Consider the following 24,688-nt stretch of genomic DNA (forward strand, 5'->3'; position numbering starts at 1 on the left):
AGCCGGTAGACGGGTCCATCGCTCTGTGGGGAGTGGTTATTGTCCCTTATGACGTCATAACGTACACGCTTTCAAACAAGCTCATTTCAGCGCTTACTTCCCTAGAGGTGGAGCAGGGGGGAGAGAGAGCGCCTGAAAGAGTTTCACACTTACGGGTCTCCTACACATGCGGGGGGACCAGTATGACTGTTCCAAAACCATTAAAAAGTGAATTTTGCATAATATGGGACCTTTAAACGTTGTACATTGTTCTATGGACCATGTTACATGTTCTGCAGGGATTCTGCATTGTCATTTTATACCTTTCTGCAATACCAACTCTCTTTTAAGGATATTGGGATATTTAGATTGCTGAGCATTGGATTGGATGACTAGTGACACCTTAATTTATGTGTGGTAAATGGGAAGTTACAGTGACAATCTGAAACATTTCAAAGTTAATCTGTTTGACTCAGTTTTTAAACAGGCAAGATGAGCTTTAAATGTGGGAGGATTGAAGCACATTTCCCACATTAGCTTGGCCGACTTAACATTTCAGTTAAGTCAGCCAAGTTAAACTTGATTCAGACTTGTGAGAGAGAACTTTTTTTTAGTTTAATTTTATGACAAATACTTCACTTAAACACCTGAAGTGTGTCAGTCAGGGTTCAGTCCTTTCAAACCTTTACTCTGGCCCTCGTCATGGCGAGCAACTCTCCTCACTTACCCCCTCTTCACTTACTCATTCCCTGTCAACACGTGGTGCCTGGAGGATTTCTTTGCTTTACTTCCTGTGTACACACATGTTTATTAATATTGTGTAGCTGTGTTAGAGAACCATATGCCTGTAAAGAAAAAGGTTGTAAATGTGGTAGTTGTTGGCCTGTTTTCTCAAAGATGCCAGTACTCCAGGGTGAGATGATTGGATCCATGTGGCCAGCAGTTCGGGCTACATCCGCATCTGCTGCCAACCCTTTTGGCCCAGCTTCTACAAAGAGGATAAGAGCTCTGTTTGATGGATTGATTTTTCTGGACCTTGATAAGTTTAACCGGTCACTGTGATGAAAACTAATACGTCTGAGTCCAGACAGAGGTTACTTACAGATCCCCGTTCCTGACTTCTCGCATCTTGTTGGATTATGTGGATTGCTTCACAAAACTGTACAAGCAGCTTGCAGCCAAACCCGAGAGAATTATTTTGCTCATGTCAACAACAGCTAAAGCTATGGATGTGAGCCAGCCCCTCGCCTTATGCTGCACAGTCAGGCGAGCTCCATCAAGCTTTCATCCATCATGTTTTCAGAACATTATAATAAAAGAGGAATGTGAAGAGTAGATATTCGGTGTCTCAAGTTCCATGTGAGACCATTTCCAAATTAGGCTGACAAAGGTGAAAAGCTTGATGTATCATTGTATGTGTACCAGAAGTAGCCCAGATTAATAATGATGAAATATATAAACACCAGTGTTGCAAATATGAAATATATTTGACATATGAAGAAAAAAAATATATGTATAAAGCAAATAAAAACACAAATTTGACTTGATCTTATTGACAACAACAAAATTAATTTATTTCCAATAGTTTATACCATAATTTTATCACGTTGAACATCTATGAACAACTGTTACATTTTAACAACTGAAAAATCAAACTTTTTAGGCTCGACATGATGGGTTTATAGCTTAGGTCAAGTTGTTTTGGACCTTATCCACTCAAATTTCAGTCTTCAAGGGTCATTGTCCTACAGTATTTAGATTCTTCCCTGCTCCAACCCTACTGTGTTAAATTAAATAGATCCAATAACTTATTGTAAAGTTAAGTCCGGTGCTTTGAAACAGGGATCTTCTAAAACCTGCAGGACAGTGACACCAAAGACCCGGAGTTGGAGATCCATGCTACTGCCATACAATATGTGGGTGGCCTTTTGGTGTGGCAGGAGTCAACTCTAATGTGTCTAAGCTGGTAAAATTAAACAGTGTATCCAATAAAATGTTGGCATGTTATGCTTTTTGGAGCCCCTTATGCATTTCATTTTAATGTTTTCAATCCAAAGAGCATTGTCGTACAATTACAACATGATCCAATGGTAAAATGTTAAATGGCTGCAAAAACAATAAAATAGTTTTTTTGGTGCCAGTTTACACATCTTTATATAATGTATTTCAGTGGCCTTTGTGGTTTGACTGGATCTGGATTGAACAATCCAGGAAGAGGATCATTTGATCCACTAAATTATTATAGTGTCTATTATAGCATTATAGATTAGTGTTTAAATGCAAACCATGCTTTCCCAACATTAATTATGTAGACCATTATGCCTTACGTTAACCAAGTGTTTTTTATATATTACTAAATCAGACTAAACAGTCACTTAAATCTAGAAATGACATTTTAAGTCACCTTAAAGTTGGATTTATACTCGTGTGGCATCTGTGCACGATGATGCCGGCATAGCTGGCACTGGTAAAATGTGCTGAAACAATGGCGGCTGACATGGCGCAGTGTCTTCACAAGCTCATTGAAGCAAATGAAGAAATAATTTTTCCGTTAAGGAATTTTTTGTGCAAAAAACAAAAATGGCTGTTACCACACAAATTCAGTGAGAAGATCCAGAAATCCAGAAACACGTAATCACAAACTAACTAATCACAAGGGAGTACTTTTGTAGCGGGGGTGCACCTCAGGTCTGGAAGAAATGCATGTCATGCCTCCTTGGACCTATGTAGTGCCTACTGACCATAACTGACATTACAAAGATGCCACGCTAACATAAATCCAGCTTAAGACATCAGTTGTTCAGACAAAATCTTTTTAAACTTTAGAGTCATTTAGCCCCATTACTCAACAGTCCAACCTCTCAGTAAAGGCTGTTTGACAAAATGCCATGAGTCTTCATGTATGTAATTATTTTCACGACCATTAGCATTTAAAAAAGAAAACATATAGAAGAAACAATAGATTATATGATATATAGTAGTTTATCTAAGTTAATTATTTTCCTAAACCAAACACAGACTCAGGAAAAAGGAAGAGACTCCAAGTGTTTGAAATAAACCCAACAGAAAAATCCATTTGCAAACAAGAAATGTTCCTCAGTGCCAGGATCATTTTATTGAGCAACTTTTCTTCTTTTACCATAATATGAAGTTATGTAAGTGTCAGAACTGAGAGAAAGTGCTATCCATGTTGTTTGTGGGTTTGGCACAACATATCATTACTCTCTTTTGCTCTGTTAAAAAGGTGGCAGAGGTTTTCTTTTTTACCATCAAAACCTCCTTCAGGCCCTTCACAGGAGATGGTGGTCATGGTTTGACTAATAAGAAGCTACCCATGTGTCCAGAAAGACAAAAAAAAAAAAAAAAGCTTTTTTCTAATCCAGTGGATCACCATAAACTTCACAATATGTACACAAAATGTTCTGTTATAAATCAGCTGATGAAAGATGTTTGACATAAGTTTTCCCAGTATTAACCAGCAGAAGATGTGAGGTTTGCCATCCGTTCGAAATTTGTCATTTTCAATAAGTGGATAAAGTCCTTCAGATTTGTGGCAACAGTATTATGTTCATTAAATATGGAGGACTTGTTTCCTTTCTGGTCACTCACAAATCTAATTTTTTCAGACGTTTTCTGGAAAACAGGAGTTCAAACAAACATGTTTAGAGGAACAACATGTCTTGTTTCTATAGAAATTTGGCAAAAGAATACTTAGATACTTCATAATGGTTAAGTACTACATGAGGAACCTGATATGACGGCTAGGATGCTAGCTAAGCATAACATTTAAAAAAAACGGAGGAAAACTGAGAAAGACTGAGCGGATAAAATCTTCAGACATGACCTGCTGAAGCTCACTGGTCAATATGTTGATTTCAATCTTAATCCACAAGTTATCTAAGTAAAAGGAAACTGGCATATAAATGAGTGCAACACAGGAAAAATAAATAATTGAACAGCATACTTTAGCAGTATTGTTAGCAGTTTTGCTAGCTACAAGATAGCTTGCCCATGTTACAGCTTGACTGCTCTTCTAACGAGTTGTTAAAACTGTTATGGCAGATTAATTTTGTTAATACTGTTTAACCTGTTAACCTATGAAACCACTGGAACTTACCAGACCTTTAATGCTGTTGAACATGAAATTCCTTGAGCACATTATTTACCTATTTGCAGATGCAGCACCATTTAATCTGAGTTTTCTGACGCCTTGCAAAGAAAAAAGTTGATCCGCCTTTGAAAATCTTTTTTTTAATCTTCTTTCCGCTGTGGTAGTTTTTACTCTTAATTCTTTGTTGAGCTTTTTTTCTTAAATTTCAGTCATTAATATTTTACTCCATCAAGGCAACTGAGGATAGAAACCCCCTCAGTGCTTCCAAATGAGTGAAAGAGGGACAGCCTGTATTACTCCCTTCCTTTAATCAGTAGAGGAAAAGCCTGCAGGAACACACTCATTTTAGATAGTGATATGTCAGAGAAAAGCTGGGAGACTATTACACTGAGATAGGATTGGCCCACAGAGGGACAAAGGCCACATCTACAAGGGCTGTTAGGATGCCAGAGAAGTGAGCAGAGCCCTTCATTTCTTTCAAGTGGACAGTAAATGAGTCAGATACATAGAGAGACACTGCTATTGCTCACCTCTCTGGTCCATTTTATTTCTTTTTGCAACTAACTCTTCTCTTTTACAGTTCTTGCTTGCTCATTTGTAAGTAAGTAAACCTTTATTTATAGACCAGTTTTTAAGAAAAATAATCACAAGGTGCTTCACAATAAAACAAAACAAACATGAGAAAAATAAAAGCTTAGACAAAAGCAAGTTCAACAAGGTATGTTTTAGCTGCCTTATAAAAGATATCCCTGAGGCCACAGATCTCAGCTCTAGAGGAAGTTCCAGAGAGTAGGAGCTCCTGCTGCAAACCCTCTGCCACCCTTGGTTTTAACCGGGTATGCTGTCTGCAAGACTCTGTGCCAATACATGTTTAAATGTCTTTGTATCCAAGCAGCCTGAAGTTGTTGGAAATAAAGAACCGTTTTAAGCTTGTAGAAAGATGTAGTCTACTATTTTTAAGCTAATTTGTTGGTGCCTTTACCACTTCTGAATGCTTTCTTTGCATCATCTGTAATGCTGTTACACTGCCTTACACTTTCTTGCAATATCTCAAGTGAGAATAACATCAAGTGAGAATGTTTTAAGTCTTCAGTTTTTTGTGTATTTCATGTCTGGTTTGCAGTCTGCGCTAAATGCTAAGAAGATCAGCCATACCTTGAGAGATCATGAGTTGGACATCAATAAAAAATGACACACCTTTTGCAAAACATTGCAAGTAGATTAAAATTTTTGAATTTCATGTTTATTCAGTAATCTGTAATCTCTAAAAGGTGTTGATGGCTTTACAGACAATCAGTATCAGCTAACTTTCAAATGCTGAGTGAGCTAGTCTGATCAAACAGAAGAAGCCTCTTGAGCACCTGAAAGGCTGCTTGTGAAGAAGAGCTAGAGCAGAAGCAGTAAAAAGATGTGAAAGAAAACACAGGTGCTGATTAGCAAAACCTTTCTTGGGACAGATTGAAACCACAAAGCAACAGAGGTGGTTTGACAAGTCGACACCCACTGCAATTTCACTTTGAAATTGTCTCTTCAAGAGAGCTGTTTAATAGTCTCTATAAAAGACCCTCACTGTACTGACTTAAACCCCTTGGAAAAGCACCAGTAGGTGTTGTCTCTCTAAGTGATGTGCAAATGATGGGCTGTATAACCAGCAGGTGCACACTGTGTAGAAAAATCATTTCCACATGTTGTTTGAGTACATGAAAGAACAAAATGAAGTTCTACTAGTAAATGATGTGTTCTGTCTTTATTTGACTGATAAAATTTAAAAGTTTTGATTAAAACTATTTTAAAAATAAAAGGGTTTTGAAACTTAAGTGGCATCCTTGAGTGTAACTGACAGTTTTGTGGGAGAACGTCTGACAGGAAAGGTAGGGAGTTGCTTACATGAGACTATAATGTAAATAATAATACTTTTTTGCACTCTGATAGAGGGTCAGCCTGGATTTGATGATGTTTCATCACATTTACCTTGAAACAATCTGAATGTACTGTAATTCTGCATCATTTTAATACAATTTTCTCTCCTTTATGCAAGCTTTGTTGCTCAGTCATTTATTCTTGTAATTTAGTGTTCCATCTGCACTTTTCAGTGCCAAACGTATTGCACTGAGCAGGCTTAAAGCAGTAGTAAGTACATTTATGCATTTCTTTGTTGCATCCAGTCATAGGTTTGCAGTAACAGCCTGTCAATTGCCTACTTTTGTCCAACAAACAGCTTGCAAACCTTTCCATTTCCAGGAGCGTGTATTTAGCCTCTCTGGAATGCCTCTACATCATTATAAATGTACCATTACCATGTACAAGTACCATTTCAATCCAACATCTTTCCTTTGTTATTCCTGCCCAGGGAGCTGCAATCGGAAACATTGTTTACATAATGACACATTTTCTGTTTACAAGTGTGATTTTGCCCTCTCATTTTGCTGGCCAAGCACCAAACAGCAGGGCCAGCTCATTGGATGTGTGTGTAATAAAGCTTAATTTCTATCAGCCTCCCTGAGCTTTTTGAAGCAGACACTTTTACGTTACATTGTGAATTTATGTGATGTTGCAAAACACAGTTTTGCTGTACAGGTTCACAACCTCATGACCAATGCAAATTAGACCTCAGGCAGACCCAGTTGGGAACACATGTACTTCCATGCTTACACAGAAAGCTACGGATAGTTAACCAAGCATCAAAAATAATGTTCAGTGGCAGCAAGCAGGCAGAAACCTGGCTGGAAATATCTTCCCCTTGAGCAGTGTGGTAGAAACTGGCAGAGGAAAACTGCTGAACTACCTCTGGAGCAAATGCGTGCCAATGCAGTTAAAGCCTGTCGGTATCTATAAGACTACAGTTCTAGGTCACTGGTCCATAGGCTTAAGGGAACATCATCCAAACACAGGACTTTTACCAATGTTGTCCAGTTATGGATTAGTGAAAGCTGGTCTTTTGTTACTCTGGTAGAACAACCAATGCAAAGCTATTGATTGCTTCTGTACAACTTGCTCTTTGCACTTGAGGAAACATTTTTAATTTTGGAGTTTCCAGACCTGTTTTCTCCTAAATCTCCAAACTCAGAGAAAGAAAGAAAGAAAAAAAAAAATCCCAGTAGGCCGGGCTCCACATTTCAGTTCGAAAGTCAAAGGTACTGTTTTGAGCATAAATCCATATGGATGCACACCTCATTGTCAAACCGTCTAGTACACCCACAACCTTTTTCAGAGGCCACCCTAGAGCAGCTGCCTGCTGACTGACACTGGATGCTAAGTTGGCTCACAAAAAAACTGCTGCTCACAATGAAAAGAAGAATTCCTCCTGTTCAGGGCACATTTCACAACGTGCTTGCCAGTTCTTGGTTAGAGATGGCTGGATTTGATCCTCTTAGTAAACATGGAGTTGATTTGGGTCTGTTTTATGTTTTAATTGTATGTTTTTATAAGCCCTGCTGTCTACAGTGCAAGAGGTGCCTTTTGCCAGTCTGTGACACAAGACTTTAATCAAACCATGAATGTCAGAAAGTATGCATAGTTTCACAAAAACTCTTTCTCTCTTCACTCACTACTTTCAAGTCCTCTTTAGTAGTTCTGTTTTTCTTAGTTAACATGATTGGTCACCCTGTTTTATACCTTGTGTACACAATAATATCAAATAACTCACATCGATTGTGGTTTATTTCCTTCCTGTTTGTTTTGGATTATTTTAAGCAATCTTTTTTCTCTTGCTTTACAGGGCCCTCCAGGTCCAAAGGGTGAAAAGGTGAGTAATTTTATTATTTGCTGTTTTTGTTGGTTTATCCTTGATCTTTATGGTAACTTGTGAAAATTTGGTAGTTATAACTTAATTCAGTCCTTTTAACAGACCCACGTGTGATTGTGGACAAGGTTTTGTCCATTCTTCTTGCAGTCCATAGAAGTATTAATTCAGTATTACCTCACTGCAAAACCTTGATTATTTTCTTGTTTAGCTGCTCTGTTATTGATTTGCTGCTGTGCATAAGCCAATGTCAGACGAGCTTTAGCTCTCAGACAAATGTCCTGACATTTGACTAAATTAGTTTTGTATGCAAAGGAGTTTATGATTGACTTAGTGACTGCAAAGTGCCAAGGTCCTGCTGCAAAACAAGCCCAAATCAGCACCCTTTCAGCACTGTGTTTTAGAGTTAGTGTGAGGTGTTTCTGCTGATATATTGCGTTTGGTTTTCGCCTAACATGGTGAAGTGTATTATGCCAAAACATCTTCACCTTGGTCTCCTGTTTTCAAAGGACAATGCTCCAGAGGTCTTGAGGTTTGTTCATATCCAACTTTTCAACTCAGACATCTCTTCCTGGAAAGATTGGCAACTCTCCTGAAAGTTCTCCACCCGAAATAATCTTTCCCACTGTAGAAAAGTTCCAGGTTGCTTAAAAATGACCTCATAATCCTTCCCAGAGTGATAGTCGGCAACAAATGCTTCACCAAAATTCCCTTTTTTTTTCTCCTTTCTTTACATTCAGTTAAAACACACTTGAATGCTGCAGACCAGACAAAATGATAAAACTTCTTTGTTTATATAGATACCTCCTGATGATTAGTTTACCAAGTGCATCATGGCTGCTATTTCCTTCTTTGGAATCAGTTTCTAAGGATTCATATGAGCTTGAACTTTTTTAAACTATCATTTGTCCCAATTGACATTTTGTTGATGGTCAAAACAAAAAAAAACAATATTTTTAGTCTACCTGGAGTTAGTTTGTCCATAAAGAATGTACTTTGGTATCTGCTATTTTAAAAGTCCTCCCAACCTTTGGTCTGAATATTTAAATCTGTCTACCATTCAGAAATCCACAGTAGACAGCCCAGAGTAGAAACCCGTGAATGCCTCGTTGAGCAGTCCTCCATAAAACAGCAGCAGAGCATGCAAAGTAACCACAGTGTCTCTTTACAAGTCTGCAGGACTTAGTGACAAAATGCATGCCTGTGGAATCACACTGAACTTGATAAAGTCCCTGAATTCATTTATTATGTAAACAGGTTGCTATTTGGAGAATTTAAAGTATGAATCTAAAGTGCTACTGTGGATAATTAAGAATTTTACAAGCCAACTGTGAATAAATTAATTATTTATTCATACTTTGTGTGAATGGTGTAACAACTTGGGTATTGACCCAATGCATAAAAAAAAGATTATTGTGCTGTAAATCACAGGAAATTAAATGAAATAGCGTGAGACTACTAACCAAACCTAAAGTCAAATACAAAGAAACAGATGAACACAGCCGTCGTTTGTGCCAAGTTTCACTGTTTGGCAGCTGATTGTTTCTTGTAATGTGGGCTGTGGAATGATGCTAGTTGTTGTCACTGACCAATGTCATAAATCAGTAGTGTGATTTCTACTTCTTCCATTCTGCATAAAACACAAAAAACCCAAAGGCCTCACTTACATAACCAGATTTATATGAATGTCAAACATCCATTTTGATAGCTGTGAATAACACAGTCCTGTTGATTAGATGCATGTCCATGCCTTTCATGTGAAATACTACATCTGCAGTTTAATGAAATTAGAAACAACTGTGTGCATTCTTCCCACCCAAGACGAATAAAGCATTCATCAGAGTGGCCATTCACAACTGTTTTCCCATTAAATTTGGTTTTGGCGCAATGACTGGTTGAAAAATTACAAAAATTCCAAGAACTGTTTTATTTGAAATTGCACAGGCATTACACTGAAGATTGTTTGAGCAAAATTCCCGTCTATGTGTGATAAGTAGTTCGGGTCATTTTACCACTGTGGCCAAAATGAAGCGCAGCCAAAAGGAGAGCAAAAGAGATGGTTTGAGGATGCTCACTTATCCAAATCTAGACATATTAAGTTTTTTTTACATTTGTCTTCCTTCGCTTATTTCAAACAAAAATGTTCTTTTGTTTGGGGTTCAAACTAATGTGATAAAGCCACAGTCTTCACCATGCAGGTCATTTCAAAACCGAATGTTTTCTCCTTCATGATTGTACTCCATCCATTGAAATCTACCCCTAGAAAAGGCAGAAAGCCAATGATCTCTGGGGCATACAATCTGGCCTTGGGTTGCAGTTTGCCCACAATTAGTCCCTCCCACACCAAACCCACCAAACCTCACACTGCTGCACTCTTTCTTTCTTCTCTCCTTTTACCAAATTCATGTTTGTCTATGTTATCATAAGTGATTTTACTTTTAACCACAATGAATAGTTGAGGGGTCTTGGATTATTTTCCTTTATCAGTATGTTCTGAATATTTTGAGTTATTTCTGTGTGAGTCTTACAAATTCTGTATTTGTACACATGTTCAAATGTGTCTTTGACCGTCACATTTTAAGGCAAATTCTTCTTTTTCTTTTCCTTCCGCAGGGGGATCAAGGCGACCAGGGACCACGGGTATGCGGTCTACTCAGACTTCTTGTGATTAGCAGATGCATGTGACTGTGTGTGTCTCCCCCAGCTGAATTGTGGGCAAAAGGTTTGAAATGCATGAAATTCCAGGGATAGTGTTCTTCCATTGTGGCCAAATACAACAAGCATCTCAGCACAGCTTATTTCTACATCAAGACAGAGCAGGGAAAAACAGGCAAGATACTCTGGAAAGCTTGGGGAGGTGTACTTTTTAAAATGTAGATCTGTCTTCAAATTGAATATGAATTCAAGCATTTCCACACCAACAGAAGAGCTCTGCTCAATCTCAGCAATAATCAAAAGCCTACTAGCTCTGTCTCTATAATTACTTGTGATTATCTTCAATCCTCAACGTGACATGGCGTATTCACTACTTTAATCATTTCCAGCTCTGTACTCTTGACATTTCTATAAAAGCTCCGCATCTAAATGATGCTAATGTGAGTGCTTTTCCATGCTTGACAGACTTTGAAATGAATTAGTCTATCTCCGTTTAGCAGCGAGTGTAGTGCTCATTTTTCACAAAAAGTGGTTAAAAAAATGAGCCCTCTTTGAAAACCAGGCAGCACAGGTTTGTTTAAAGTAGACTGCATTAACCGGGGTCACATGTGCGGAAGCGTACACACACTTTCACTTCCTCTGTATCTGCTGTTGTTCATCAAGAGTAGATTGCATGTAAGTCAAAGTCACTTTGAATGCCTGTAATTGATTTTTGTCAAGCCAAAGAGCATACAAAGGTTGGCACACAGCGAAAAGAGAACTCAGCAACACAGTTTGTCTTGTCACCGGAATACCAGCCATCTCTCAAGCGGATCTGATCCCAATTCAGTGCTGGCGCCCACCCAGACGTTAGTAGTTTGCCGATGAACTCAGTCAGCTTTCCTCCAGGCTAGTTTTACCAGGTTTTCTTATGATTAGAAAGTCAGTACAAATGACCCTTTTAAGAAATTCAATTAGTGGTTTCCAAGTGACGCATCTAATGTTACACATAGGCATGCTTCAAATTGAAGTCAACTCCAGGGATTGTGATATTTGAGTAATTTCACATTTATATAACATCTAAAAACACATTTGCAGCTTTAATGTTCTTTATTAATTTTCTAGTTATATAAAAAGCATTGTACAGTCATGAATTTCTTGGTCATTTTTTGGTTCACTTTTGATCTGAGTCATTATTCTTCATCAGTTTTAACAGCAGTATAGTGGGTAGTTTTATCAAGGACTAGCCAAGACCTATCTGTCTTACAGAGTAAATAAACAGTTCGTTTCAAAATAGCATTTCATTAACTTTCAATCACAGCAAAATTGTCCCTTAACAGGTACAAATTAACAGACAGTGTTGCAAGTCACATGTGAAGTGCTACAGGCATGAAAGCAGTCTTAAGTCACCACCAAATTGCATTACCTTCCCAGAACAGCATATTGACTTTGCACATTAGATTAGTGAGTAAATGTACTGGAACAGTATTATAACGATTTCCTTAATAAATGGCGGCGTGACAGAACAAGTGCTGCTTGACCTTCTGTCTGTCTGTCTAGGTGGAAATGAAGCTCATTTCATGCTTTGTATTGACTCCACACATGGAGTAGATTGGACCCATATGGAAGGACATGTAAACAACAGAGTATATCAAGATTGTGTCTTCTGCGCAAAAGAGGAGGCAAGATCACATCAGTTTTTTTTTTTTTAATTATAGAATAATGAAATAAGTAGATCTTTTTTAAAAAGGGTGAGTTTACAGCCCCAGGTTTTGTGGCCTAAGACCGTGTGAAGATCATCACATGATACACTTCTGCTGTTTCCTCCCCACATGTCAGGGTCAGACATTTATGGGAACTAAAAGTCACAGATCACATCCAAATATCAAAGGTTAATCCGGCAACAAATAAAAAATTGGCCAGTTTGGACAAACAAATGCATGACATCTGTATGAGCTCCACTTGTGGTTGTAATTAACAGAAGTTCGCTGTTTGTAGTACACAGAAAAGTGTGTGGTCCTTTTAGAGGGATAGCACAAGCTGCAGCTGTCATGCAAAAGCTGGAGAATTCCTGAGATTTTCCTTCCCAAAATACCATCCTTTGTACAACCCTTCTCATATTGTAAGATGGGATTTGATTGTTTCTAATGTTAGTTTAATTGATGTAAGTTCTAAGTTTTGGATTAATACCCTATCTAAGGCTTCGAATTAATGTTTTCATCCACACATAAATATATTTAAACCACCTGAGTACAGAACTTGAAATCTATACCACATATAGATATTCACTTGGTAGTTGCTTGGGTTGTTTTGTGTATATTGTGTGATTGAGGAGAAGCTGGATTTGGCTACTTGTGCTGTTATGACTAATTGTCTTCGTATTTGGCTTTTTGCTTATTACAGATTGAGTGACTTTACTGCAGGCATATGCATTGCCGTAGAGCTCCCCACCAAATAACCAACATCTGCTTTGAGAGAAAAGCAAACAAAAGCAGTCTGTAAAGGTTCAGGATCTTCTGTTTACCACCATGTTATTATCATTCTCACACATGGACATCAAAGTGGAAGGAATATACAGACTGAGCGTTAACATATTTACTTCACTCACATTGCAACCATACGCTGGTCAACGAGGTTGCCAACATTATGTTGACCTGGCCACAGTTTCTCTATGGTGATTTTGCCCTCATATGTCTCAAAGAAAATCCTAAAAGAAAAAAATAAAAGCTCCACCCTGCACATGTTCTGCACTGCATCTCATGCCTGGAGTCTTTGTCATGTCCACCCCCTCTCCACCCGATCATAATCCAGTGCTTGTTTTCCTTCTTTGTCCTCAAAATGTTTGAGGTTGTAAATATCTTGAGAAATACTTGTGCTTCAATCCTAGTTGCACACAGCATGGCTATTGTCTGCAGTGTAAGTATATCCATTACTCTGTTCTGCTGGAGGCAGAATCAAAACAGCCTGGCTTGAAAGCCATATTCCTAATGAGCCATACTTTTTGAATTATCTTTGGAAAACCAGAGGGATGGCACAAAAGCCATGTTTGGTTAGGGGAGATTTTATCTTTAGCTTGACTTTAGATGAAAATGAATTGATTTCTCATGGGGCATGTTTACGTTAGTATGCCAGTCTTAAAGAAAATGCTTTCATCATGTTGGCTATTTATGGTAGAGCACAACCTACAACATAAAAATGGAGAAATTACTGTGAAGTCATTGCAGAATAAGAATGGTGCCATCTTTGCATGTTGATCTATTTGCTTTTTGTGCTACTAAAACTTGGATAAATGTAAGATTAGATTTTTATTTTGTTCAAATACAGCCAAGCATGGCTCCATGTGTTTTTAAATGTTAACAGAGCATCAAGTTTTTAGGATGAAGAGGAATGTTTGGTTTGGCAAACACTATTTGACATCACTGTTGGTGATGCTAGCAGGAGCTACGCAATTTCCAAAAAGAGCTGCTTACATTTAGCTAAACTTTGCTAGCATCCAAAATCAACTTTTGAACAATTAGGAGACAGTATGCTGCAGTCAGGGCCGTCGCCATCTTTTATTAAGTGTAATTCATCACCCAATAGACCAATGTAGTGATTTTATCACATGCTTTGGAAACATGTGATAAACTCACTCACTGTAACAGTGAAACGTAACAAGGGAATTAGCAAAACATGCTAACAATCCATATCATTATTAGCATAATTAGTTTCCCTACCAGCGGTGTGGCTAACAGTCATAATTTCTTTGGGTGGACACTTTTATGAATTTCTGACATGTTTTAATATAAGTTATTGTTTCTTGTGTAAAAAGAAAAGTTCAATAAAATCAAAATATAACGATAAATAATGTAGTCCCCCCCAAAATAATGAAATTTAATATGATGCATTTTATTTGACTAGGGCATCCGGAAACCTTGTCGGACATAGAATATGCCATCATTTTTGGATTCAGATTAAAGTTAGCATACAGCTGTAAAGCATTGTGTCCTTTCAACAAGGAGTAGGCTCGATGCTTTCTTCTTTTATTCAGTTTTCATGATTGGACCACATCTGTCATGAAGTTGTTGAAAAGAATTGGAAACCATTTGATTGAATTTCCATCAAACAGCTCAATCTCCTGATGTTCCCTGTAGCTCACTGAGCAATACAACTTAATTTACCAGCATGTCAAACTTTAGAGGGTATTCTATGATAATCAAAACAGTGTTTCTGTATGACTTGAAGTAAACAAGAGACACAGATAACTTACTCTTCTTATCATTGTATTTTATCCAGTATGCTCCTGTTGTAAACAAGTTTTTTGACAGTAAATATTTAAGTTTTGAAGTTAAATGTTTATAACTGAATTATGGATTTGAGCTGAACTGAAATGTCTGGTCTTTATCTCAGAGACATCATTTTAAGGCAGTTCTTTTCCACATACACATCAGAGACACGTCCACATATTACACAGCTTATTTAAAACATTTATAAGATACATGTAAGATGCTGTTTCTTTTCCTCCTTTACTTGTTTTTGTTCACCCATTGTTTAATTGTCATGTGTGCGTTGTGCCATGTTCTGCTGTTTGTCCCTTTAGGGATTGCCTGGTCTCCCAACACTGGCTGCTTTGCACAGCAATCAGATCCTGACTGTCAAGGTTTGTCGGTGGTGGCGCTGCCTTGCTGCTCAGTCTGGCCCGTCTGAAGCACACACTGGGAATTAATGAATCACTGTCAACTGCTTTTCTTCAAGCCTGATGACAGAGTTTGCACAAAAAAACCCATCTAATTAATCACCACCAGTCAGTTGTTGTCTTTTTCTCCCCACTGCTGCTACCAGTTTTTTACTCAAGAGAATTCTGTTCCACTCTACATGCCAGGTCTTCAAGCATAGGTGGCCTTTTACAACCTTGTAATATGCAGCTAACTGGAACAAGAATCAGGATTCCGAGACCAAAACACGGTCTGGCTTTTGTCCATTGATGCTAATGTGAATGGAAGGAGCTCTAAGGGGAATACTTAACTATGAACCAAAGTGGCAAAATAGTTCATGCCCATGGTTTGCCACAAATCCTTAAAACCACCAATTTGGCTTTCAGGATTGTTTCAGCAGTGGCTGAAGCTACTTAATGCCAGTGGACACCTGTAGAATAAAATATTGAAAGACAGCAGGTTAGAAATCAACCTCAAATCTTAAGGTTGACCATGTTTTCAGTGTGTGCAGCTCCCAGGTTCTGACTTAGCAGCAGGCACAACGATGACAGCGCTTTCACAAATAAGGAGTAATTCCCATTTTTCCAGGGGTATTTTAAGCCTACTATGGCACATTTACTCCCCAGAGGTGTAAATTACGGGCCCTAGTTCCAAAAAATAATCCATTATTTTTTGAAGAAAAAAAAAAGCCTTGATGCAGGAAAAGTGTGGATTCCCTCTTCCATTTGTGAAGGCGCCGCTGAACTGAGGTCTCATGAACACGAGCCTTTCTAACAAAATCTGTTTCTTTTTGCATTTTCCGTCTTCCTGCTCCTCCTCCTTCCTCTTCTTCTGGGACTTCATCCTTCTTCAAACTTCTCTCACCTCTGACCTACGACTTCTTGACCTCACACACCTGCTCAGATGGTCTTCCCTAAGATCAATCATGGCTTTCTTTCCGCTGACCAGCAGCTCATAAAGCGACGGCTCATTAAGGTAGTGGGTGTGTCCTCACTCTGTCTCTCTGTCCACTGTGCCAAGTCTCACCGAATCACTTTACTCTGACCAGTGCATGCAACCTTCAGACAGATCTGTCATGTGCACTCTTACAGTCCTTCTGTTATTGCTAAAAAAAATATGGAAAAGTCCTTAGAAAAAGCTTTATTAAAGTACAATGAATTACTGTCTTGGCACTAATCAAAGACTTTCCCTGAAAGTTAAATTGATGAATATTTTTTTCAAAATTTCTTGTATTCCATTACAGTAAAGGACCACACATTTTCAGTATTTCTTCTCGGATCATTGCAGTACTTCACTGACAAATGGGACTTTTTTCAGACTGCACCAAATGCACAGCCCATTTAGGATTGCATGCATTTTAAAGGATTAATATTTCAGCTATAAGTCATGACATTACAGCTCCTCTTCATCATTGTATGTTAGATCCAAAATACAAACTCACCTCCTAGTTATGAATGGAGGCAGGCCATAGATCATTCCACTACCCTCTCTGTATCATTTTGTAATAGTAGTGGCTCCAACCTTAGCGTATCCAACAATATCATGGTATAATGAGGCGAAAATTTGTTCTTTTGACATACAGGGAGATCAGGGCCAAGCAGGACCACCTGGGCCACCAGGGCCACCAGGCCCTCCTGGACCAAGGGGCCCTCCAGGGGACACAGGAAAGGATGGACCTAGAGGTGTTCCAGGTCTACCAGTGAGTATTGGTTTTTATTTAATCTTATAAGTTCGGTATTTTCTTTTTGCCGTTTACATTTCATTAAAATGTCATTAGATAATCATTTGATTGCTGAAAACCTTTTTAATGAGGATTAGATAAGCTACTTTGTGGCTCATTATCTTAATGTCTCTATCTACAAATAAATTCTCTCTAGAGAATGTCCACTGATTTACTTTAACTTGGTTGCATTTCATTTTAGTGTAATATTTTCCATGTCTTAAAGCCTATCGCTGCCATCTCACTAATTTATGTGAACTCTGAGAAAAATAAGAAACAAGAAAGGCCTGTCAGTTATGTTGAGCCATAAAACCTTCTGTGGGCTCTTTATTGCCTTGGCAGAATATACAATGTGAGTGCAAATATATTAAGTGTTGTTTGTGTGATTCTTTCCAATTTTTTGATGATCAGTGTTTTTAGTCCTTCTGTTACAGTTGCTAAAGTTGACATATTTTTCTAAGAAATTACACTTCTCTTGTAAATAGTTTTATTTCTGTTGTGATTTATTCTATCTGATGTGAATAACTTGAAAGGAGGGCAAAGAGCATACTGTAAATATAACATTTTTCTGCACCTAGTTCATCCAAGCCAGGGTTGTAAGTGGCTAGAGTCCATTTGTTATGCTATCAGGCGAGAGTACACTCTGGACTGTTTACCAGTCCTTAACAGAACCATATATATTTTAAAGTTCTGTTCAAGATTTGTATCTGGACTTGCCACAAAGATCTGAGCCAGGTCTAAAATATTGTTGCACAGAGCCGATGGAGACAACACAGCAAGATAAACACCTCTCAGTCAACTCGGTATTGTAGTGGAATTTTCCATTACAGTATATGACCCAGTCAGAGCTCCTCATGACAATCCAGCTGCTGTCCATACACTTAACTTTTTACAAAAGGGCATTGCTCTTCAACTAATAAACTGTTCCTTACTTTCTTATAGGGTGATCCTGGAAATCCAGGAGAAGCAGGACCCATGGTGAGGACTAACTTTACCTTTTGAAATTTTAACAGTGATCTTAGCTGATTTTGGCACCTTATTATATCTGGAACATCAATGAGTTGTTTAAAAAGTAGAATAAAAAACATACAATCAGCTTTAATTCTTTTTCAAAAAACAGGAAACTTTTTGATGTTGTAAATTAAATAAATGGGAAATTATTTTCTGATTATTATTTATTTTACAATGTAATCATCAAAAGTACAGTACATTACTGATTGTTGGATTACAGCATCTGACAATACAACTGTAGGTTTTATGTTATTGTAGTTACAGACATAGCACCATTTATATACAAACGTTAATAAATCTGCATATTCTTTTTTCACTTTTATTGTAAGTCCATCATCATTTTAAAAAGCAGAAAACCAAATAGCAGTGTTAGGAGTAACCTTAGAAAAACCCAACAAATTAACATTACACCACTGCTTTTTGTATTAGTGGGCAACTTAACTTATTTCCAAATCAGTGTAATTATATTATTATTATATAATATATAATGTATATATATAAAATATATATATATATATTATATGTAATATATATAATTATATATTAAAAAAATGTGCTTATATAACTCTTTATAACTTCATGGTTGGAGGCCACTATGGTGGTAGATACAGTCATGGACAAAATTGTTGGTACCCTTCGGTTAATGAAAGAAAATATCACAATGGTCACAGAAATAACTTGAATCTCATGAATGATGGTACCCTTAACTTAATATTTTGTTGCACAACCTTTTGAGGCAATCACTGCAATCAAACAATTCCTGTAACTGTCAGTGAGACTTCTGCACCTCTCAGCAGGTATTTTGGTCCACTCCTCATAAGCAAACTGCTCCAGTTGTCTCAGGTTTGAAGGAAGCCTTTTCCAGACGGCATGTTTCAGCTCCTCCCAAAGATGCTCAATACGATTTAGGTCAGGGCTCATAGAAGGCCACTTTAGAATAGTCCAATGTTTCGTTCTTAGCCATTCTTGGGTGATTTTAGCTGTGTTTTGGGTCATTGTCCTGTTGCAAGACCCATAACCTGCGACTGAGACCAAGCTTTCTGACACTGGCCAGCATGTTTCTCACTAGAATCCCTTGATAGTCTTGAGATTTCATTGTACCGGCACAGATTCAAGACACCCTGTGCCAGATGCAGCAAAGCAGCCCCAGAACATAACAGAGCCTCCTCCATGTTTCAAAGTAGGGACGGTGTTCTTTTCTTCATATGCTTCATTTTTCCATCTGTAAACATAGAACTGATGAGCCTTGGCAAAAAGTTCCATTTTTGTCTCATCTGTCCATAGGACATTCTCCCAGAAGCTTTGTGGCTTGTCAACATGTAGTTTGGCTTTTTTATGATTTGTTTTCAACAATGGTGTCCTCCTTGGTCGTCTCCCATTAAGTCCACTTTGGCTCAAACGACGACGGATGGTGCGATCTGACACTGATGTTCCTTGAGCTTGAAGTTGACCTTTATTCTCTTTAAAAGTTTTTCTGGGCTCTTTTGTTACCGTTCGTATTATCCGTCTGTTTGATTTGTCATCAGTTTTCCTCCTGCGGCCACGTCCAGGGAGGTTGGCTACAGTCCCATGGATCTTAAATTTCTGAATAATATGTGCAACTGTAGTCACAGGAACATCAAGCTGCTTGGAGATGGTCTTATGGCCTTTACCTTTAACATGCTTATCTATAATTTTCTTTCTAATCTCCTGAGACAACTCTTTCCTTTGCTTCCTCTGGTCCATATTGAGTGTGGTACACACCATGTCACCAAACAGCACAGTGACTACCTGTAGCTTATATATAGGCCCATTGACTGGTTACAAGATCGTAGACACCTGTAATGCTAATTAGTGGACACACCTTGGATTAACACGTCCCTTTGGTCACATTATTTTCGGTCTTTTGTAGGGGTACCATCATTTTTGTCCAGGCCTGTTTCATGAGTTTATTTTTTTAAATAATTCTGTTGAAACATGGTTGAAAAGCAATGTCTGACTTTCATTGGTTAAATTTCATAGAATTTTTATTTATTATTACTTTTGTCAGATTCAAGTTATTTCTGTGACCATTGTGATATTTTCTTTCATTAACCGAAGGGTACCAACAATTTTGTCCATGACTGTAAGTCTCACAAGAGTCAAGTTAGTTCAGCAGGTTATTTTTGCTTTTAAGTCCCAAACATCCATGAGAACAAACTACCAACTTAAATGTACTAATATTTTGATAAGGACTGTCATCAGTACAGTAACACTGCAGTAACACGAGATGGGGTCTGTTTTTCCAGAAATTATCAATTTTAACTGGAGATATTAACTTTAACTTTACAGGCAAGTAAATAAAATGTAACTAACTTATTATAATTTTGAAATACAGTAAAATACCATGCACTTGCAATTTACAGCAATGTGAGTGTACTTATAATTAGGATAATATATAGATATGTTTTTCTAATTATTGTCAAATCATTCATATTTTGTGTATTTTTGAGCAACTTGTGCAACAAGAATTTCCAAATACCAAAGCTTTCAAAAGTGGCTCAACTGTGGGTAGGACAGCATGCATTTTCAATATTTGTTTAATTATTTATAGAAGTTGCAGTTGGTTTTGATAATTGGAATGCACAACATTATAGTTCACACATTTTTTCTTTTGTTTTCTTTCTACAAGATACAACAAACCTCAATCCATCAACTAGCATTGATATATTAACATATATTTAATACCAAATAAAGTTATGCTGGGAGTTGAAAAAGAGTAATCAAAGAAAACAGTTGCTCTATATTTACTTGTGTAATGCCCTCAAACTTTTTGAGCCACTGATTCTGGAGGCCCTATAATAAAAATACTAAATGTAAGGCTTGAGACATGTCAGAAACTTTATAAATAAGGAGGATAAAGTGTCTTTTGGTGAATTCCAATCACCGCTGTGACAAAGCCCCTACATGCAAATCAACTTCTATCGCAAAGGCCAAATTTGGATTTTTAACATGGTATGAGTAATAACTTAGTTGTTTATGCACAATTAATGTGTTAAAAAATTAACAAATTAATTTCACAGATTAATGTCTTTTATTAACATGTTAATTTTGACAGCCCCAGTAAAACCTCAAATTTATTTGATAAACGTACCCCTGTGGTGGTCAAAAAGTTTGAGAAAGGCTGGGGTAGAGAGCATTATTAGGTGACTAAATTGTGTTATTAAAAATTTATTAAATCTTATTAAAAATTTGTGGACGTAAACCTGCCTAAAGCATCTCCATGAAAAGTGCATTCTGTGTCATTACTTTATTCACATTTTTATGCTTTTGCCATAAAGTTACATATCAGCAAAAAAATAATAATAATTATTATTATTATAAGTTTATCCCTTTTGCTCGAAGACAAGAGGAAACATGTTTTAAATTTCTTTTTCATGGAGGGCATTAAAGGGATAGAATTAAAGATTTCTTAAAGAAGTCCTTGTTTTAATTACATGTGGGAATCAAAAGACATAGAAGAATCTTTCCAAACACCATGTCATGGTGTGTATAAATGACACATTTTACAATAAATAGCTAAATATCTTTTAAAAGCCCTATAAACATCAGGCTGTTCCAGTTAACAGCAATTGGATGCGGATTGCGGTGTTCAGAAAATAAAGCATTTGATTAAAGTTTCCTCGTAAAAGCTGCATTGAAAAGGTCAAAACAAATTCCAGAGAAAGCAAAGAAACACATGGTGTTGTTGGTATTTCACAGGTGTAGAGAAGTGAAGTGCGGCTGATGAAGTGTGTTCATCAATGATTTCATCTTCTCTAACCTTTTCCATGGTATGGAGAAAATTGGTGCATTGTGAATACAGGGACACTGAAATTAGAGGCTCTCATTGCAAAATGAAAATTAAATATCCATTTTTTTGCTTATACGTGGCACATTTTCTGTCATCTTTATCCCTCTTTGTGCTCATATAGCAGCTGTTAGGGCTGCAAACTTTTGTTTCAGGATTCACCATGCCTTGCACGTAAAATATGGATCAGATCTTCTCAGGTGTTCTTCTATAACTCTATCCTTTCACAGCAGCTTTTGTCAGCTGCAGCTGGAGCATTTCTCAAAGAGATGAATGAAAAATCTTTTTCGTAATGAGCTCAATGTCCTCATGTGAAGCTTTTAGTAGAAATAATCACTTCTCACTGTAATTCTGAGTTAAAGCACATTATTTTTACAAGTGTATACACTGCATGACACAGGTGTACATTTAACAAGGAATAATGTCATCTGGAAATCAAAACCCCCAACAAAGCAGCATAAGATGAGCAGGGTTTAGCAACTGTAAGAAAGATTCAACACGGTACATTTAAAATGTCAGAGCCTTAGGCTTCAGGAAAAATAAATGAAAGCAAAGCTAGCATGTTAGAATAGAGAAGGGGGTCTCTGTAGCTCATAATTTGTGCTGTTCAGCCTCCAAAAAGGGAGTTAAAAAGAAGTTTTCCATTTAGAAACAACATCAGTCCACACCTAAGATCATCCCTTGAAAATAAAGTATATGTACATAAAGAATCATGATCTCCCCTTTGAGCTTCAGACTGGAAGAATACAGTCATTTGTGATTGGCACTTATAGATTTGCACATTTAGCTCTAAGTAGGGATTCTGGGGTCACAACGTAACCAACATTTACCTGTTTTACAGTGCCCTATAGGAGCCACTTGACACAGCTTGCCTTTTTTAATGTAGAAGCTATTGTTAAAGAGGCAAAAGTAGTTTCCAGAGTTTTCCAGCAGCCTTCCAGGACATGTGGTGCTGGTTAGAAGGATTAAACTCTCGTGGAGTAACAAGGAGGAGGCGGGAGACGACAAAGAAAAAAAAGGAAATATTTTCAGGACTCAGTTCAAAATATCAGTGCCATAAGGTCTCTCTGGGGTAAATAAGGGGTGGTCAGCTCCCTTTAGGTGGCTTACAGCCTTGCACTCAGTTTTCATTTAGAACTTGATTGCGCTTAAAAAAAAAAAAAAGGCCTAAATATTCTCCATCCATTACTGAAATAAAACTCCTCCATGTGCATTTTTGTGTTATTTCCAGACATGTTTCCCCTTTACACATTTTTTTTCCAAAGCTATTCGCAATGCACAAGTGATTCATCTGCAGCTTTTTTAAACGCTCACTACGCATGCATGTTGGGATCTAATGTTCTAAAATATCTGTTAAACAGGGACTTAAAGTATCTAGACTAAGTCTGTTTTTAAATGTTAAGCCGAAACATGAGGACCAAAGATGGGAGTTACTGGTTAAGGACATACTGAGTGGAACCAGCCAATGATTTGGCAAATGTTTAGAAAACTATTAAATGGAATAAATCTGTTTGATCTGGTTTTTGTAATAACTTTGGTGCATAGTTTTAGATATCAACAATGTATGCCATAACTAGACATTTATGTTCATTGCTATGTGTTTGTGGACTACACACAGAATATGACTGGAATCCAAGTTCAGCTAAAGCATCTATTTTATTCCATTTGAACTAAATAAAGTGGAAAAATAAAATGGAAATAAAATTCTGGATTTTTTTAAGAGCAATTTCACAAGGATGCCTTTAGAAAACGTAAAAATGAATTTAGAAATATTTAATTGAAGTTATTCTGATAAGAAATTTAAAAGTTATATATGTGTGGAATTAACAGCACATCTAAATGTAATAAAACATCCCAAGTTATTCAAAATATTCAGAGTTAGGTCCTCAGTGGGAGCAATGCCTGTACATAACATACTTACAAATGTACACAAATCTAAAGTCCCAAATCTTCAAATGTTCCATGTAAACCCAACACAAGTATTGGTAACAAAAAAGTGAAATTAATGACTAAAATGTAATAAAAAATAATCCATTTTAGATTTCAGAAATAGGTTTGAGTTAAGCTTCAGCTATACGTTGACAGGATGACCTAATGCCTTTTTTCCTGAGAGCTGCTGTTTTGTTTATATTAGTTATTCTGGTAAAACTAATGTTGTTGAAAAGTCTTAGAAAATTGAGCAGTGTGCACACAGATCAAGTAAAGCACACATGTCCAAAGTCATCATCACAATGTTATGCTAACCTCTAACTGCATTTACCAAACATTAGAAAAGAAATAAAGACCCAGCCTGTCAAAATGATAAATTTCCTTTAAAGTTGTAAGCACCATAATTTAATGTCAACAGAGTAATATTGCAGAACTCATAGGTGAAACAAAAGCTTTGCACTAAAGTTCCCATCCTGCAGCTCAAACATGGAGCTTTTCTGCACTTTGATCAGCCCAAATACTTTTTCCTGTAAATGCAAAGCTGCACACTCTGGAAGTCCTTTAAAATCTGAGGGTTCAAGTGCTGCAGTCTGAGTGTGGGAAATGACCTGGCAACTGCCTCATTGTTTGTCGTTTTCACGTCATGAATGGAAGTACCAAACATTCAGCGCTTTGTATTTGTGCTTGGATGCTTGACTTCAATAACTGCTCTGTTGATATTGCACATTTGTGGGATCCTTTTTCTTTATAAATGCTTACAGAAGCAGCAAAAGGTGCAGCTGAGATGCTGAGCATGTGTTATAATAATGACTAACTTTAGCTGAAATTGCATCCTTGTAAATGCAATTTCATTTATATTATTTTAGTTTTAATTATCAAGCAGTGTTAGGGCACCACAATGAGTATAAAAGAGCCTGGACTTCCTCAAGGACTCTTGACTTTCTGGATAAAAAGAAAAAAAAAACTTCTTTTCAGCAAGTAGCTCCTGAGTGCTCTCAGATGTAGCCAAGTTAATTAGCACTCAGGCGAGTGGCACATGCTCTCACATACCTAGTGGATC

The 24,688-nt window shown here is 37.3% G+C and overlaps 1 protein-coding gene across 13 annotated transcripts in view; it reads left to right on the forward strand.

The window, feature by feature from the left end:
* Positions 1–24,688, forward strand: part of LOC121640614 (collagen alpha-1(XXV) chain) — a 164,390-nt gene that overhangs the window by 100,376 nt on the left and 39,326 nt on the right. For 12 of the 13 annotated variants that reach the window (XM_041986390.1, XM_041986386.1, XM_041986392.1 and 9 more), the window contains exons 5-9: positions 7,809–7,835; positions 10,446–10,472; positions 16,064–16,135; positions 16,743–16,859; positions 17,823–17,858. In XM_041986390.1, coding sequence (XP_041842324.1) covers positions 7,809–7,835; positions 10,446–10,472; positions 16,064–16,135; positions 16,743–16,859; positions 17,823–17,858 — 279 coding nt within the window. Of the gene's footprint in view, positions 1–7,808; positions 7,836–10,445; positions 10,473–15,045; positions 15,106–16,063; positions 16,136–16,742; positions 16,860–17,822; positions 17,859–24,688 lie in introns of all 13 variants that reach the window. The other variant, XM_041986389.1, reaches the window with a different exon arrangement.

The sequence above is a fragment of the Melanotaenia boesemani genome, chromosome 5 (assembly GCF_017639745.1).
Source record: "Melanotaenia boesemani isolate fMelBoe1 chromosome 5, fMelBoe1.pri, whole genome shotgun sequence".
Taxonomy (NCBI): domain Eukaryota; kingdom Metazoa; phylum Chordata; class Actinopteri; order Atheriniformes; family Melanotaeniidae; genus Melanotaenia; species Melanotaenia boesemani.